The sequence below is a fragment of the Phyllostomus discolor genome, chromosome 12 (assembly GCF_004126475.2).
Source record: "Phyllostomus discolor isolate MPI-MPIP mPhyDis1 chromosome 12, mPhyDis1.pri.v3, whole genome shotgun sequence".
Classification (NCBI taxonomy): Eukaryota; Metazoa; Chordata; class Mammalia; order Chiroptera; family Phyllostomidae; genus Phyllostomus; species Phyllostomus discolor.
In genome coordinates, this window is record NC_040914.2 from 43,208,970 (window position 1) to 43,226,094 (window position 17,125).

Here is a 17,125-nt window from a genome sequence, read left to right on the forward strand (position 1 = left end):
GATTCCGGACCTCGGATTCCACCCGCCTCGGAGGTTTCGCCGGCGCGCGCCCGGGACGCCCCCTCCACGATGACTGTGAGTGGCTCGGGGACCGCCCCCCAACCCCAGCCCACCATCCCCGGGGTGCGTACCTACCTCCGCACCCCGGGCACCGTCACCACTTCGCACCTGCTCCGACCATCCCCAGCCTCCTCCCTCAGTCCCGGCCCAACGTGAGGCTCATCCCGGACCCCCAGCTCCCGGCTCGGCCCCGAGCCCATCCCCGCGTCCCCACCCCTCCGCCCTTCCCTCCACAGGCCAGCTCCGTGGAGCAGCTGCGGAAGGATGGCAACGAGATGTTCAAACGCGAGGACTACAAGGGCGCCCTGACGGCCTACGCCCAGGCGCTGGAGCTGGGCGCCACGGCCGAGGACCAGGCCATCCTGCACCGGAACCTGGCCGCCTGCCACCTCAAGCTGGTGAGGGAGCCCCTGCCTCTGCCCTGACTGCTCCCGTGTGCCCGTCTCGCCACTGAGGGGCCCCTGGCGGGACAGTCACCTTCTCAGGCCACACACACCTGTGGGATGTCTTGCCAGGTGATTCCGGAGACCAGTCCCGCTGCCCAGTCAGTGCCCTGAAAAGGAGCTGGACAGTCAGCCAGGCCCCTGTGTTTCCTTTCACAGGAAGATTACGACAAAGCAGAAGCCGAGGCGTCCAAAGGTAGGGAGTGTGCCGGGTGCGGAGCTGTGGGGCTTCTGCGGTGGGCACGGATTCCGGGACCACCGCACCATCACACTCTCCTCCTTCCCCCCTCCGAAACACGCTGGCCTTCTTTCCCACTGCCTCGGGCATTTCCTTTTCTGCAGCTGCCCTCACCTTTTCCAAGGCTGAAGTGCTGAGCCCCACATCCGTGCCCCCACCTTCCTCTGGCCCTCAAGACCTTTCCCTCCTGCTCTTGCCTGGAGACGGTGGCCGCACGGGCGCTGACAGAGCTCCCGTTTGTGCTCAGCCATTGAAAAGGACGGCGGGGACGTCAAAGCACTTTACCGGCGGAGCCAAGCCCTGGAGAAGCTGGGCCGCCTCGACCAGGCCGTCCTTGACCTGCAGAGATGCGTGAGCCTGGAGCCCAAGAACAAAGTTTTCCAGGAGGGCCCTGCGCAGCAATCGGCGGCCAGATTCAGGAGAAGGTGGGTGCGTGGCCAGGAGCCAGCGTGGCGTTCACCAGTGGCAGAGGGACACCGGTAAACGGGCCCGGGGCAGAGGTGTAAACACAGGTCTGCAGGCGGGAGGTGCTGGTGGCCCACGAGCTTACAGAATGATGCCCCCCCACCTCCCCCGTGCCAGTGGGGAGGGACAGGCAAGTGGAGTAACAGCAAGGTGCTGTTTTCCCGGGGGTGGTCTGCTTGGAAGTTTGTCCGCTCTGCCGGAAGGAGGGAGGCAGACACTTGAGTGGGTGGTTGGCGGGCACAGGCCCAGTCCTGGCTGCCGGAAGGTCCAGGCTGGTACAGCTAAGTGGGAGGGCATTTCAGCGTCGCTCTGAAAGCAGTCCGTGGGCATGATCTGCGACCTGGGATGTTTACGTGTCTCCCTGGAGAAGTCTTGCCCACGATCACGAGCAGGTGTGTGTGTGTGTGTGTGTGTGCATGTGTGTGAGCCTGTTTATCTTAGCAAAGACCTGGAGCTTGCCTGAGTGCCCAGCGGTGGGAGGACGGCGGGAGAGCCGGGCGGTGTCCTCACCACAGGCCCCCACGCTGTAGTTACGGACGGTGGGCAGATCCTCGTGTGTAGACCTGGAAAGCTGGTGCTTGTTGAGTGAGAAACGAAACGTACGATAATATAGGTAGTGTGATGACATTTACATTAAATGACTGTCTCGCATACACAGCCCAAAACAATACCGTATTTTTTCTTTGCATACACTGGGGTATGTAAATGTGAAGAAAAAGAATCAAAAAGATACATGTCAAAATGATAACAGTGTGACCCCTGTAGAAAGGGATTAATTTAGGAGAGAAGAGTCTAAACACCCTCGTGAACTGTAACTAAATTTGAATTTACCAGATAATTTAGTGTTAAAGTGCTGACACAGTGGAAGCAAGTACTATGACGGCAGGTACCTGACTACGAGGTTGAGACCTGGGAAAGCAAACCGTGTTCCTCTCCGTGCCGGCGCTGTTTGACTAGCAGGGTCTGCCTAGGGCCCTGTGTGGGAAGGATGGGGGAGCTGGTCTCCTGGGCCTGACAGCAGAATGTGCTGAGATTGATTGGTCATGTCTGCCATGGATGCAGGAGTGGGGTGTGTAGCCCATGTAAGGCCTGTGCCAACACCCACGCCCAGGCCCATGGTGAGAGGGAGGGCCTGGGATGACTGTGATCAATCAGATTATTTTTGAATACATGACCCAAGGGGAGTGTTGGCAGTCACCTCATGACCCGCTGGCCCCCTCACAGGAAGTGTAAGTGCTGCCACGACATAGATGGCACCAGTGGGAGTGGGTAGCCCTTGGCTAGCAGGATGCCTCCCCTTCTGAACGGCACTGCCTTCGGCACGGGCGCCGCCCCCGCTGCCCAAGAGAGGAAAGCGGCCACAGGGAGTTTGGGAGAAGCTGCCAGGCAAGTCTCTTCCTGCCCACGGTAGCTTGGTGCAGGCCCTGAACCCAGGCATGCCCGCCGCGCCTCCCCAAGGCAGCAGCCAGGCCCTGGGAGCGGCCAGACAGAAGGGGGGGTGTTGTCTCGGCCAAAGTGGGGGTCTGTTCCAGGTTCTGTTGGGCTGTCGCAGGTACGATACATGTCTTCGACGGATGCCAAGGTGGAGCAGATGTTCCAGATCCTGTTGGACCCCCAGGAGAAGGGCACCGAGAAGAAGCAGAAGGTGAGGGGCCTGGGTAGAGTGCCCGGCCCGTGTGCAGAGGTGGCCCCGGAAGCCCCCGTGGGCCTGGTCAGCTGCATGTCGCTGCTCCGGCCGTGCGCCGGGGGTCGCGGAGCCTGGGCGGGAGCTCGGGGCCGGGGGTCCCAGTGTGAGCCAAGCGGAGGGAACCAGTGTTCTCGGGGCACCGCTGGCCAGGCCACCTGCCCGGCGCTGGGTGCACAAAGGTGACTGAGACGCTGCTTCTGCCCCTCAGGCTGTCGGGGACTCGGGACCCTGTGTCCAACAATAAGCGTCAGCCCTGAGAGCAGGCTGTTGCCTCTGCTTACACAGAAGGGCACCGAAGCTCAGTGAGGTCGCTCAGCTGGGCCAGAGCTCAGGGCCCCTGCCTGCCCGGCCCTGTGTGTGTGGGGTGGGGGGCGGGGGTGCCCACGTCATCCTGTACTCCCTTTGACGCAGGCTTCTCAGAACCTGGTGGTGCTGGCCCGGGAGGAGGCTGGCGCCGAGAAAATCTTCCGGAACAACGGGGTCCAGCTCCTGCAGCGCCTGCTGGACACAGGCGAGACCGACCTGATGCTGGCGGCGCTGCGCACGCTGGTCGGCATCTGCTCCGAGCACCAGCCCCGGGTAGGTGGGCTGGAGGGCCCGTCGGTCCATCCCTCCGTCCGCGCTTCCCCCTGTCATCTTGCTCCACGAAGAACCCGAGGCAGGGTACAAGGAGACGTGTGACAGGGGAGGGAAAGTTAGAGGGGCTCGACAAAGGCCCCTGTGACTGGGGATGAACTGGGGCCCGGAAGTGGCAGAGCCGCCCACCGCCGCCCAAGCACTTGCTTCGGGGGATGGCTTCCAGGCGCGGCCCTCTGCAGCTGCTCACGGAGGGGCCCGGTCTCCGGCCCCCTGTCCCAGCGCTCACGGCGAGCTCGCTGCAGAGGACAGGGCACCCGTCCTTCCCTGCCAGTCCCGCTGGCATCTGGACGTGGGCAGTGGTGCCGCCCGCAGCATCTGTGCCATCGGGGCAGTGATGTGACCAGACGTGAAGGGCTTGGCCTTGTGATGACCCTCAGCACGGACAGTGGTGTCCAGGAGCGTTAGCAGGAGCAGCCCTGTCCCGGCCGCTTACCTGAGCTGGCTGGAACCCGGGGGGCAGGGGCTTGACCCTGGCCGCGCTCAGAGGGGCCCCCCCACCCAGAGTCTCTGCTCTCCTGTCTCCCTCCCAGACAGTGGCGACCCTGAGCGTGCTGGGAACTCGGCGGCTGGTCTCTGTCCTGGGCGTGGAAAACCAGGCCGTGTCGCTGGCTGCCTGTCACCTGCTGCAGGTGATGTTTGATGCCCTCAAGGAAGGTGTCAAGAAGGGCTTCCGAGGCAAAGAAGGCGCCCTCATTGTGGGTGAGCAGGAGCCCGCCCCGGGGGGCTGGGTGGTGATGTCAGGGGCGGAGGGAGGGAGGGCCTGAGCCAGCCGGGCCGTTTGGGCCAGACACTGAGGAGCAGGTGTTTCAGGAGTCGGTTTTGGCGCCAGGGTTTTACCCCAGATTCTGAGCTGTGGGGGAGCTGGAGCCCAGCCCAGAGCTCAGGGTGCAGGCGCCCCTCCCTGTGTGTCTCCGGCCTCGTGGGGAGGTTCAGAGTCCAGACAGGGCTGGGTCACCGGGGAGCCTGCTGATGTCTTCGCGTTGCCAGATCCCGCCCGGGAGCTGAAGGTCCTCATCAGCAACCTGCTGGAGCTGCTGACCGAGGCAGGGGTCTCAGGCCAAGGCCGAGACCATGCCCTGACCCTCCTGATCAAAGTGGTGCCCCGGAAGTCTTTTAAGGACCCCAACAACAGCCTCACACTCTGGGTCATCGACCAAGGTAGGGGACTGCGTGTTACGAGGAGAGGGAGACTGAGCGGACGTGTTGTGACTTGCATGGGTGGCCGGGCCCGCTCTGCACCGGCGGCGTGTCTGCACTGAGGTGCCGCCTGCGGCCCCACTGGCCCTCACGGCACCGAGTCAGAACCCCCGGTGGGGACCTGTGCATGGGGAGCGGGCCTGCGAGCAGGGGCCCGGTCTGCTTTCTGCACCCGGAGGTGTTGGGTGAGCGAGTGTCGCTTCTGTGCTGGGGAAGTAGTGACATGGGACGTCGGGACTCGCACCGCCCTTTCCCCTGAGGGGCCCGGGAGGGAAGCCTGGCAGAGAGAAGTCCCCCTGCGAGCGCGCCCGTCGGGTGCTCGCCCTCCAGTGTGGCCTCGGTGGTCCTGTGCGGTGCGGGTGTTACTTCCCCCTCAGCCTCCCGCTTACCAGGAACCTCAGAGCCCCCGGGCAGCCGCCCCGGTCGGCCACACTCACAGCCGGCCCTGCCCACTGCTGCCTGCGGCCTGCCCGGCCTGGGTCTGCCCTCCTGCGGGTGCCTGGGGACCTCTGCCCTCGGCCTGTCGGGGCTGGGCATGTTCTGCTTCTGAACAGGCTGCCTTTGCAGGTTTGAAGAAGATCCTGGAGGTGGGGAGCTCTCTGCAGGAGCCCCCCGGGGAGCTCGAGGTGACGGCCAACAGCCGCATGAGCGCCTCCACCCTGCTCAGCAAGCTCTTCGATGACCTCAAGTGCGACGCCGAGAGGGAGAACTTCCACCGGCTCTGCGAGAACTACATCAGGCAAGCGGTCCGCCGCCCGCACCGCAGCTCCCTGGGGAGGGGCAGCAGCCGTGGCGCGGGCTGCGAGTCCACAGCGACCCCCAGCGGCCGTCTTTCTGGATCCGCTGTGACGCCTCGTGCGGCCGGGCTCTGTACTGGGCACGTGCGGCGTCTCCTTCGTCACAGCAGTGCGGTGTGGCAGTCCCGCTCTTACAGAGGCCACAGCCGGGAGAGGGCGATGACAGACTGTGACAGGAGCAGGGCAGTGTGCGACCTTACTGAGTGTGGAACGGAGAGCGCGGGGCGGCCGTCATCGGGGAGGCAGGAGGGGAGCCCAGAGAAGGGGCCTCCGCGCTGCCGTCGGGGGGGGGGGGGGGGGGGGGGCCTCATCTTCCCCGCGGCCGCTTCTCTGGCCGTCCCTGCCGGGGGAGTGCAGGTGCCCGGCCAGTGGGAGGGGCGGAGGGTCCCTTGATGCTGGCCTCGCTGTGACGGCTGCCGCCCTGTGCCCCTCAGGAGCTGGTTCGAGGGCCGAGGGCTGGCCGGGAAGCTGCGGGCCATCCAGACGGTGTCCTGCCTCCTGCAGGGCCCGTGCGACGCCGGCAACCGGGCCCTGGAGCTGAGCGGCGTCATGGAGAGCGTGATCGCGCTGTGCGCCTCGGAGCGGGAGGAGGAGCAGCTGGTGGCGGTGGAGGCGCTGATCCACGCGGCCGGCAAGGCCAAGCGGGCCTCCTTCATCACGGCCAACGGCGTCTCGCTGCTGAAGGACCTGTACAAGCGCAGCGAGAAGGACAGCATCCGCATCCGGGCGCTGGTGGTGAGCTGGGCCTGCGGCCCGGTGGGCGGGGCTCCCGGGCCGGTGGGCGGGGCTCCGGGCTGGATGGCGTCTGCCGGCCCAGGCTGGAAAGGACATGGGCTGTGCGGGGCCTTGCCCGGCCAGGGCCAAGTCCGGCAGAGGGGCCTTATGCAGAGAGCACACCTAGGCGTGCAGGCCGCACACGCTGCCCCCTGGAGGCGCTGGGAGGAGCTTTGGGAGGAGGCGATGAGTTTGGAGGACCCGCTGGGCCGGGCCGGTCAGAAGGGCCACATGGAAAGGGAGGGCCTGCAGTGGGGCTGGGGCGGGGGGGGGGGGGGGGGGGGGGGGGCGGGGGGGGGGGGGGTTTGGGGGCCTCTGCCCTGCGTGAGCCTACTGCTGCATGCACCTCCGGGAGACTGGTCCCCCCCAGGCACTCGGTCCTGGGCTGCTTCATCCCGTGAGGATCTTGACCGTGGCTGACGCACCTGCCTTGTCCCCACACACGTCCTAGCTTCTCCTGTAGAGAGTCTTTTCTCGTTGTCTGACGGGTCAAAGAAACAGCACATCCCAGGACGGATGGGGAGGGGCTGGGGCCCAGGACCGCACAGCGGCCCGAGAGCCAGTCTCTAACTACGGACACCCCAGCATTGCATTGTGCTACCAAGTGCTCCAGAGAGTGGCCTGGAAGAGTGCCAGGGAGGGCCCAGCTCCGCCTCGTCCCCAGGGGCCACAGCGGGTCCTCGCTGCTTCTTCCAGGGACTCTGTAAACTCGGCTCGGCCGGTGGGACCGACTTCAGCATGAAGCAGTTCGCCGAGGGCTCCACCCTCAAGCTGGCCAAGCAGTGTCGAAAGTGAGTCGCTGGCGCTGCTCTGGCTCCCGCCTCCTGGCCTGGCCTCCGGAGGGTAGGGTCCGCGGGAGGGCGGGGCCCCCTCACTGCCTTGCCCGCCCCCAGGCAGACCTGGGAACGGCTTCCCCGTTTGGAGCAGATCGAGCCCCTGGCGTCCCCCCCGGGCCCCAGCCTGCCCCTTCTCGCCCCCGTCTGACGGCTGCCCGCTGCCCCGCTTGCCCCCAGGTGGCTCTGCAACGACCAGATCGATGCGGGCACGCGGCGCTGGGCGGCGGAGGGCCTGGCCTACCTCACCTTCGACGCCGATGTGAAGGAGGAGCTCGTGGAGGACAAGGCCGCCCTGAAGGCTCTGTTCCAGCTCGGCCGGGTATGGGTGTCCGCACGGGCGGTGCAGCCGGTCAGGGCCCGCTGGGCTCCCCCGGCACGCCTTGGCCGCCAGCTCTCGGGCCCCAGGGAGGGCGGGCGGGTCACCTGAGTGGCCACACTGTGTGGCGGGGGCACACTGGCCCATACACAGCAGCAGTGTCGGAAAAGATGACCTTTCTGGAGGGGTCGGGGGGAGGGGTCAGGCGTGTGAGCTCTTAAAGCCTGGGGCCGGCCTGGGGGCTCAGGTGGTCCCGCCGGAGGCACAACTGGGGGGCCCGGGCCTCGGTCACGTGGATTTCAGCGCCGCTCTGCCCGCTCTCTGCTCCTGCAGTTGGAGGAGAGGTCGGTGCTCTTTGCCGTGGCCTCGGCGCTCGTGAACTGCACCAACAGCTACGACTACGAGGAGCCCGACCCCAAGATGGTGGAGCTGGCCAAGTACGCCAAGCAGCACGTGCCCGAGCAGCACCCCAAGGTGAGGCGGCCGTGTGAGGGGCCGGGGCTCCTGCGTCAGCGGGGCCCGTTGATCTGGGGCGTCCGTGGCAGGCAGGCCTTTCATTTGAGTGGGCTTCCCTCCCTTCGTTCCCCGCGCACTGAGTCACGCCGTGTGAGGGTCCCCGTTCCCCGTCGAGCGAGCTGAGCTGCCTCCTTCCCCAGGACAAGCCGAGTTTCGTGCGGGCTCGGGTCAGGAAGCTGCTGGCCGCGGGCGTGGTGTCGGCCATGACGTGCATGGTGAAGACCGAGAGCCCGGTGCTCACCAACTCCTGCAGGGAGCTGCTGTCCAGGTGAGCCTGCGTCGCACCGAGGGAGCTGCCCTCCTGTCCTGAGCCCCGGGCCCGCCCACCGCCACTGCCTTCTTCCCGCAGGGTCTTCCTGGCTCTGGTGGAGGAGGCGGAGGACCGCGGCACTGTGGTGGCGCAGGGAGGGGGCAAGGTGAGCCCATTGGCAGGCCCCTTCCTGGGCTCTGAAGCACACGTCGCCGGCTGCCATGCTGGCAGTTGGCAGAGGTGTGGAATGGAAAGGCTTTGCTCGCGGCCAGGAAAGCCGTCTTCCTGCTGCCTGACTGATGGTGACGGGGCGGGCTCCTGTTTGGGTCCTGCCTTCTCCTCTTTTCCCTGTGTCTCCACCTCCAAAGCCCAGAGCCCCACACAGCCAGCGTCTAGGCCTTAAATGGTGTTCCGGGAAGTGTTTGAGTAGCTTCATGGGAGACCCCAGAGAGGGGAGCAGGGTCCGAGCCCCCTGGTCTGCAGGCTGGGGGGAGGGGAGCATGGCGAGGGCGGCACAGTTGGGGCCCGCAGCTCCCAGGCCCGCCGCGTTCACCAAAGGCCCTGTCCCCGCAGGCCCTGCTCCCGCTGGCCCTGGAGGGCACCGACGTGGGGCAGACGAGGGCAGCCCAGGCCCTCGCCAAGCTCACCATCACTTCCGACCCGGAGATGACGTTTCCTGGCGAGCGGGTGCGTGTCCTGTCTGCCTGCCCCAGCCCGGGCCGCTCCTCCACCCCCTCACTGGGCCCTGGGGCCTCTCGCCGGGGCTCGCTCCGTCTCGGGGGGACCCACAGGGAGCAGCAGCTTTGCTGAGCCCTGGATGGGGAGGGCAGCCTCTGCTGGGGGTGGGCCGCCACCTACGTGGTTGGTGGGGGCCGGGGAGCGCAGCCCTGACGGGTGGGGTGCGTGTCACAGATCTACGAGGTGGTCCGGCCCCTGGTCTCCTTGCTGCACCTCCACTGCTCCGGCCTGCAGAACTTCGAGGCGCTCATGGCGCTGACGAACCTGGCGGGGATCAGTGAGAGGCTCCGGTAAGGCATCTGGGGGTGGGGGCCCGGGCGGGGCGTCGGGGGTTCGATTCTCCCCATGAAGTCCCTCACAGCCTGGGAAGCACTCTCCGCTCACTGTCCTGATCGGGATCCCTCTGCCTCACACAGCTGAGGGGACAGTCCCGGGAGGGGAAGGCCCCGGCCACAGCAGCGTAGGCTCGGAGTCAGACTGCCAGGGTTCGAAGCCTGGCCTCTCTGGTTACCAGCGTGTGACCTTAAGCAAGTTAATCACGTCATGCCTCAGTTTCCCCCGTGAAGTGGATTTGTGGCGAGGAGAATTAAGTGAGAAAATACACGTAAAAGCACTTAGTACAAAGGTGCCCGGCTCCCAGCGATGTGTCCTGTCAGTACGTAGTAGCAGCTGTTACTGATCACAACCGCGGCCGCCTGTGGTGCAGTCCGCAGCCGTGGCCGCCTCTGCTGCAGAACAGTCACGATAATCACGCCTGCGCCTTCTGCTGGGCCGGGGGCAGGGGGTGCGGTGTGAGGGCAGATGGGGTGCGGACTGGGTCAGGTAAGAGCTCAGATGGTAGGTTTAGCATCGCCATCACGCCACCCTCATCTCCTAACCCCTAGCTCAGAGCGTCTCCCATGGTTCCATGTCACCTCCTGGGCCCGGCTGGAAGGCCAGAAACCAGTGCCGTTCACCCCTGGTGCAGGCAGCTCCGTGGACATTGCCCAGGGGTGGACTGTGGGGGGACTGGCGGTGGAGGCTCTGACGGTGCTGCCCCCACCGCTCCGCAGGCAGAAGATCCTGAAGGAGAAGGCCGTGCCCATGATTGAGGGCTACATGTTTGAGGACCACGAGATGATCCGCCGGGCAGCCACAGAGTGCATGTGTAACCTGGCCATGAGCAAGGAGGTGAGGGCTGGTCGGGGCTGGTGTGCGGGCCGGCGTGCTGGGCAGGCCTCACTACGGCTGACCTGGGCTCTGTCATCCGGCTGCAGGTGCAGGACCTCTTTGAGGCCGAGGGCAATGACCGGCTGAAGCTGCTGGTGCTGTACAGCGGGGAGGACGACGAGCTGCTACGGCGGGCGGCAGCGGGGGGCCTGGCCATGCTCACCTCCATGCGGCCCTCTCTCTGCTACCGCATCCCCCAAGTGGTCAGTGCCTCTTCTCTGCGGGGGAGGGGTTGCGGGCCAGGACCCCCTAGCATGGTGGCCATTGGAGGGGCATTTGCAGGGCAGGTCGGTGTGGCCCCTGCTGGGGTCCAGCCCGTGGCTGTGTGTTCACACCGCCCCATTTCCTGCAGACAACCCACTGGCTAGAGATCCTGCAGGCTCTGCTCCTCAGCCCCAACCAGGAGCTGCAGCACCGGGGCGCCGTGGTGGTGCTGAACATGATGGAGGCCTCCCGAGAGACCGCCAGCACCCTGATGGAGAGCGAGGTGCTGGAGATCCTGTCGGTGCTGGCCAAGGGCAAGGAGGGTCCTGTCACGAGGGCGGCCTCGGCCTGCCTGGGGAAAGCGGTGGAGTACGGGCTCATCAAGCCCAACCAGGATGGAGAGTGAGGGGCTGTCTCACTCTCATGCACACTGCGCCTCACAGCACAGGAACAAGGACACGCAGCTTTGGGGGCGTGGGGTCGGGCTTCGGGGCCTCGTCTCCCCAGCTGCCCTCTGATGTGTGTCCAGAGTCAGGGCCACGCTCACCACAGCCCAGCACTGCCTGCAGCCTCACACAGCGGGGCTTTTCCTGTACTACTGTATGGACGGCTGCAAAGGGTTAGGCCCTCCTCACTCAGCCCCGGCAGGGGAAGGGCGCCTGGAGCAGCCTCACCAGCAGGGGAAGGGCACGTCCAGCAGCTTCACCAGCAGTGAGCGTCACCCAAGCCTGCTAGCAGGACCGCCCCTGACCCTCTAATAATAAAGTGTGTGGAACTCAGATGTGTGCCCTGTCGTCACCTGGAGGAAGGCTGGCGGGGGGGGGGGGGGGGGGGGTCAGCCCCTGGAGCGGGAACTGTGCGCCCGCGGGCAGTGGTGCCACCTCTAGCAAGACAGATTCCGCACCGAAGGCACTGAGTCGCTGCTCAGGCCCTTTGGAGACTCAGGGGTGAAGCGTAGAAAGTTAATAAACGAACGGGTTTAGGGTACAGACTGCTAGGTGCTGGTCCTTCAGTACTTTGTATTGAGAGTTTCAGTGACCACTCCGGCTGCCTGGCGGGGTGGGTGTGTCGCCGGCCCGGCTCTTCCTTCCCTAAGCCGCGTGGGAGCCAAGCTTGGGTGGCCCCGCCTCCTGGTTCCGCTGGGGGGCGGGCCGAGCCAGCGTCTGCAACTCATTGGGTCGAAGAGATGGATGACAGGTTCCGAGCCAATGGGAGGGAGGGCTGCCGAGGCTGCTTCCGGTGGGGCCGCGGAGTGGCGCGGTGGGAGGTGTGGGGGGCGGCTGTTCGCTGTCGCTTTGCCTTGACTCTCCAGGGAGTGTTCTCCCACGTGCGTCTCACCCGAGCGCCGCGGACCCACGCTCGCCGGAGGTTCGTACACTGGGCACGCAGGGCCGCAGTGGTACTGCCTCCGCCTCGGCACCAGCTCCACGGAACCTGGACTGGACCGGCCGCCGCGAGGACCGCCAGGACCGCGGTGAGCTTCGCCGTGCGCCGCCTGCGCCGTGACGTAGCCGCCACCCTCGCGGGCGATTGGCCCCGGGCGGGCGGCTGCGGCAGCCAATGGGCGCCGCACCCGAGGCGCAGGCCTTCCGAACGACTTTCTCGCGCCCTTACTTCCATCTTTGTCAACCAGAAGGAACGGAATTGAGCGCTGAAGTGGGTTAGCCGAGGACGCAAGGCCCCGCTAGCTGCAGAAGCAAAGGGGAACCCTGGAGCTGGGGGTCACCCGTCACCGTCTCCCTGGGGTTCCGCCCTCTGCCCCGAGCTGTGTGGTTGTGTAGCGGTTACCCTCTCTGTCCAATGGCGACAGTTGTCTTTCCCAACATTACGTGGGATGAAGTGCCCAGTTCGTGGGGCGCTGAGCTTGCCTGAGTCCAAAAGGAGGACGGGGAAATCGCCCCACCCTAGGCAGTCCCGCATTGTCCTAAGTCTGGTAGGGCTTCAGCCCAGGCTCCCGCCCAGCGAACCCTGTGGAAGCATATCGCCGGGCTCTCTGGTTTGGTGACCGGGACTTCCCCATCTTACAGGCGAGGCCGCTGGCGGCCGGCAGGGGGCGCTGCGAGGGCATGGCCGAGGAGCGCCGCGGGTCCTGGTTCGGCTTCGGTTTCTGCGGCTTCGGGCAGGCGCTGGGCTCGGGCCGCGGGCGGCAGGTGACCAGCCCCGAGCCACTGCGCGCTGCGGGCACAGACGCAGAGGTCTGCAGCGTGAGCGCCAGCTGGAGCTACACCGCGTTCTTGAGCCGTGAGCGCTCTGGCCCAATCCCTCCCGGCCCCGCCCCCACTTGTCCCCGCCTCCTGCTCAGCTGGCTCCCCGCTCCCGCAGGTGCAGGCCAGGTGCAGCTGTCCGGCTCGGCCCGTGGAGCGGCGGAGGGCTGTCGGGACGCGTGGGCCTCAGAGACGCTACTCGTGGTGCTGCGCGACGGGCGGGGACCTGGGGCTGGGGCTGAGCTGCAGGCCTGGGCGCCCGGCTCGGCGCTGTGTGGGGAGCCCCTCTGGGCCCAGACCGTGGTGCCGGAGGCTCAGCGGGAAGACCGGGAAGACGGAGAGGGCGACGGTACCCGGGCCCGGCCTCTGCCGCTGCTGCCCGGCGCCCGCGCCTACGTGAGCCCGCTGTCGCCCCTGTACCGGCCCCTGGCCCCGGAGCTGCGGGCACGTCGGCTGGAGCTCGGCACCGAGCACGCGTTGCTGCTGGACGAGGCTGGCCAGGTGTACTCCTGGGGCGGGGGCAGGTGAGTGTGACCGCGGAAGCAGGGACAGGGACACCCCCTGATGTGATGAGCTGACCAGGGGTTCCCTTGCTCAGGCATGGACAGCTGGGCCACGGGACTCTGGAGGCAGAGCCGGAGCCCCGGCTGTTGGAGGCGCTGCAGGGGCTGCCCATGGCCGAGGTGGCCGCCGGTGGCTGGCACTCCGTATGTGTGAGCGGTGAGTGGCTGGTGTTTCTGCAGAGAAGCTCGGGTCTCGGAGGCTCCAAACCTTCTCCTCTTGCAGTTCTGGGGGTGCGGGTGCAGGTGGGGGTGGGGCACAGCCAGGCTTCCTTCGGTGCTCTTTCCTCGTCGGTCATTCGTGATCCCTGACAGCTTCTGGTACTGAGCTCCTCGGCCACCACCCTCAGCCACTCGCTCCAGTTACTGGTCTCACCGCCTGCCTCGGGCCGCAGCTGTGTGTTTCCAACCCCTGCTGAGCAAGGGTGAAGGGCCGAGGGGCAGCCGGCCGAGGGGAGTGGAGGAAACAGCTGTAGGTGTCTAGGTGGCCATGACGTGCGGCCCACAGGGAGCGTGAAGGTGGCAAGTGTGGGTCCTGCTGGTAGGGAGCCTGGGACCACAAGGGGGAGCGTCACTTTCAGTTGTGCGCCCGGCAGGCGGCCAATGACTCTGCAGGAGTCCCCTGGCTGCTGCTTCCGTTGCAGGGGAACCGCCTCCTCCCTGGTCCCACTGAACACACGGGCGCCGTGACAGATGGGCTCCGTCTAGGACAACTGGGCTTTGGGGAACAGAGGGGACGCTGGAAACAGGCCAGCAGCGCGCCCCACACTGAGGGTCCAGGAGGGATTGGAGGCCTTCGGTTCGGTGTGGTGGTGGAGCCCAGGCACCCAACCCGACGGGCAGGTTCGGATCGGCACCCTGTGCATTGTGAGCTTGGGCCGCGCGCGCCAGCTCTCTGTGCCGCAGGCTCTCTCGTGACCGAGACGGGAGCGCTGTGTGCAGTGGGTTCGTGGGAGCGGTGCTTGCGACACCGGTGCAGGTGCGAGCACTTGGTCACGATCAGCCAGTGGTGAGTTTCCGGTGCCGCAGCCGCTGCTCCAACCCCAGACCGTGCGTCAGGGGTGAGGGCGCTGGGGGCTTCAGGAAGAGGCTTCCACGGGACTTGTCGGGGGCGGGGGGGGCTTCAGAAGCGGACTTGGGATTTGAGTGGGGACCACGGGAGGACTTCCAGGGACACCCTTCTGAAGTGTGTGCATGTGTGTGGTGGCAGTGGGAGGGGCAACTGAGCAACGGAAGGAAAAGAGAGGAAGTCCAGCAAGAGACTTCCTTCAGTGACAAAGACGACCCAAAGGTACTTGGGGGGGGGGGACCTGCTAAGACAAGGACAAGGACGCTGCCAGGTGCCTGGGGAGGCGCTCTGTCCCCGCAGTGCTGCCTTGCGCAGGGCTGGCCTCAGGTGCCCGGGATGCGAGTGGGGTGCAGGGCGGTTGGGAGACATGCAAGGGGCTTAGGAGGCAGAGAGGGTCACAGTCTGCTTAATGGGCTTCCTTTATGTCCCTTTCAGAGACTGGGGACGTTTATACCTGGGGCTGGAATGAATCGGGGCAGCTGGCCCTGCCCACCAGGAGCCTGGCGGAGGACAGAGAGACAGTCACGGGGGAAAGTGAGTCTCAACTCTGGACTTGCATAGTTTTCTGTCATTCCTGACTCCCGGCCACAGGTCGGCCTGTGGCTCTCAGTGCCTAGAAGGGACGTGCGACATCCTTGGGACCCCAGGACACACCACAGGAGCCCCTTCTGGGAGGGAGCGAGGCAAGGCTGACGCCCACACACCTGTCCACCCCAGTCCTTCCTGGGGAGAGAGGGCTGGGGGCGCCAGCTTGGGGACTAGACAGCAGGCACTGTGCTCCGTAGGGCCTTGTGTTAGTCGGTGTGGGCAGCTCGGGGAGTGGTGGCCACCGCCGTGGTCATCACGCTCACTGCTTCTCTGAAGCCACAGGACTGAGCGGACATGGTCCTGGAGTGACGGGAACCACCGGGGATGAGGGCGGAGCCCCTGCCTCCTGCATAGCCCTGCAGCCCTTCCCAGCGTTACTGGACCTCCCCCTGGGCTCGGACGCGGTCAAGGCCAGCTGTGGGTCCCGGCACACAGCCGTGGTGACGAGTGAGTGCGGCCAGGCGGGCTGGTGTGGTAGGTCTGCCCACTCTGGCTGGCGGCGCAGAAAAGGGCGTGGTCCCTCAGAGCGCGGCTGTTGTGGGCGTCTGGGACATATGCTGAGTAGCGGCCTCGCTGGGAAACAGAGTCCCAACCTCCCGTGAGTGTCACAGGGCCCCGAGGCCCCAGAGGGTCTTGAGGTGGGCCAGCCTCTGCACAGGCACCGATGTGCCCCGGCCGGGCTCCTCCTCCAACAGCAGGGCCTGTCCCGGCCGGCTGCTAAGACCCCTCAACTCAGTAGCTGTGAGGTGCAGGTGGCACATGGGGAGGTGAGCTTTCCCAGTCTGGGTCCGCTACCACCCCACATGTGGTTGGACAGTTGTCACAGAGAGACAGAGGGGCTGTTGTGCTCTGCCAAGCAAACCTCACGGCTTGCAGTGTGCTGCTGGCCCTGGCTGTGGCCGGCCAAGCTGGGCAGCCGCCTCGTCGGACAGCCTGGTGACTGCCCCTTCCGGTCCTCTCGGTTGCAGGAGCCGGGGAGCTGTACACCTGGGGCTGGGGTAAGTTGGGGCTTCGCCTCGGGGATGCCAGAGCCCAGGGGAGGTGATGGCCCGTGCTGACACGCTGACACGTGGGAGGGCCGGGACCGGACAGCTGTGTTCGTCCCCTTCTCTACAACAAATCTAGGCACACTCAGGTCCCCTCTGCCTTTCTGAAAAGCGGTTTGTCTGAAGGGAAGCTTTGGCCAGCATTGATGAAACACCTTTTGGTCTGGCACTGGGTAGAGAAGCGGATAAAAGGAAAATCCCCGTGGTGAGGTCTGGGTTTAGGCGTGGGGAGCCTGAGAGGCAGCTGGCCTGGGGTGACCGGTGGCTGCCGCCAAGGGCAGCCCGGCCAGCTTGCCTGCCCCGGAGGCTGGTCTCCTGAGGTCCCAGCAGACCCTGCAGAGTGGCTGGTTTTCCTGCCTGGAGGGGAGAGGCGCCGGGGTCCAGGGGGGACAGTGGCTGAGGGTCTGGTCTCACTGTAGGTAAATACGGACAGCTGGGCCACGGGGACACGACCAGCCGGGACTGGCCCTGCCGAGTGGAATACTTTGTAGATAAGCAGCTCCAGGCAGTGGCTGTGAGCTGCGGGCCCTGGAACACCTACGTGTATGCAGTGCAGAGAGAGACGAGCTGATGGCTACGGACAGGCGTGAAATGAGTGTGCAGTAAAAATTCATACAGGTAACACCTGTGAAGCTCCCCCCCTGGTTCGAGAAGCACCGTTGCCGGCCCCTCCCTATCTAGTCTGCCCCCCCCCCCCTTCTTCCACCCCCTCACTCCCAGTTTTGGATACTTTTTTTTAGAGAAGGAAAGGGGAGGAGAAAGGGGGAAACATCGATGGGTTGCCTCTCGCACGCCCCCTACTGGAGAACCTGGCCTGCAGCCCGGGCCTGTGCCCTGACCAGACATTGAACTGATGACCTTTCAGCTCTCAGGCCGGCGCCCAACCCACTGAGCCCCAGCAGCCAGGGCAGGGTTTGTCTCCTCCTCGTGCTTCTGCACGGGTCCGCTAATAGCGCGTCACTGCTCCTCTCCTCCGGGGGGTGGGTCACTTCCTACGTTATGTACACGTCTCACCATGGTACCGGACACCTGTAACTAATGATTTCCACTGTCAAATACAACTGAAATGTTTTTTAAATGTATATTTTTTAAAAATATTAACTCTATACTTTATTTTAAAATAAAAAGCCAGTTTTACCCTATAAAACCTAGTTCTATTCGTGACAAATACCAATGAAACTACAAGTTTCCTAATATTAACTCACCCCTTTATATATCAGGCCTTTTTTTCCCTCTCAAAACCCTTTTTAATCTGTGAAAAGGTGATCTTCATTTATTTACACACGCAC

General features: G+C 65.2%; 2 protein-coding genes across 8 annotated transcripts; both read left to right on the top strand.

Moving 5' to 3' along the window:
• Positions 1-11,148, top strand: UNC45A (unc-45 myosin chaperone A). Its single transcript, XM_036012329.1, is given in 21 exon segments — positions 1-75; positions 297-458; positions 663-699; positions 989-1,131; positions 1,134-1,166; positions 2,759-2,851; positions 3,305-3,472; positions 4,063-4,231; positions 4,520-4,690; positions 5,297-5,468; positions 5,961-6,261; positions 6,997-7,091; positions 7,314-7,455; positions 7,786-7,926; positions 8,109-8,236; positions 8,318-8,384; positions 8,792-8,905; positions 9,131-9,246; positions 10,009-10,126; positions 10,213-10,368; positions 10,518-11,148. Coding segments are annotated over 21 exon segments (2,790 nt in total). The 5' UTR covers positions 1-69; the 3' UTR covers positions 10,776-11,148.
• A 379-nt stretch (positions 11,149-11,527) lies between these two features.
• On the top strand, positions 11,528-16,507 carry RCCD1 (RCC1 domain containing 1). 7 transcript variants are annotated; one of them, XM_028502226.2, is made up of 7 exons: positions 11,540-12,610; positions 12,692-13,097; positions 13,172-13,293; positions 14,638-14,736; positions 15,067-15,237; positions 15,759-15,788; positions 16,256-16,507. In XM_028502226.2, the coding sequence occupies exons 1-7, from the start codon at positions 12,436-12,438 to the stop codon at positions 16,405-16,407; spliced, it is 1,155 nt and encodes a 384-aa protein (XP_028358027.1). In that variant the 5' UTR covers positions 11,540-12,435; the 3' UTR covers positions 16,408-16,507. The 7 variants fall into 7 exon arrangements, with proteins under 7 accessions (XP_035868244.1, XP_035868243.1, XP_035868241.1 ...); XM_036012347.1 differs by having other exon boundaries at positions 11,535-13,097; positions 15,073-15,237; XM_036012346.1 differs by having other exon boundaries at positions 11,537-13,097.
• Positions 16,508-17,125: the final 618 nt, after the last annotated feature.

Coding starts and splice junctions, on each gene's coding strand:
- RCCD1 (XM_036012346.1), top strand. CDS start 12,436: ATGGCCGAGGAGCGCCGCGGGTCCTGGTTCGGCTTCGGTTTCTGCGGC. Junction 13,098..13,171: donor TACTCCTGGGGCGGGGGCAG/GTGAGTGTGACC, acceptor TCCCTTGCTCAG/GCATGGACAGCTGGGCCACG. Junction 13,294..14,637: donor GCACTCCGTATGTGTGAGCG/GTGAGTGGCTGG, acceptor TGTCCCTTTCAG/AGACTGGGGACGTTTATACC.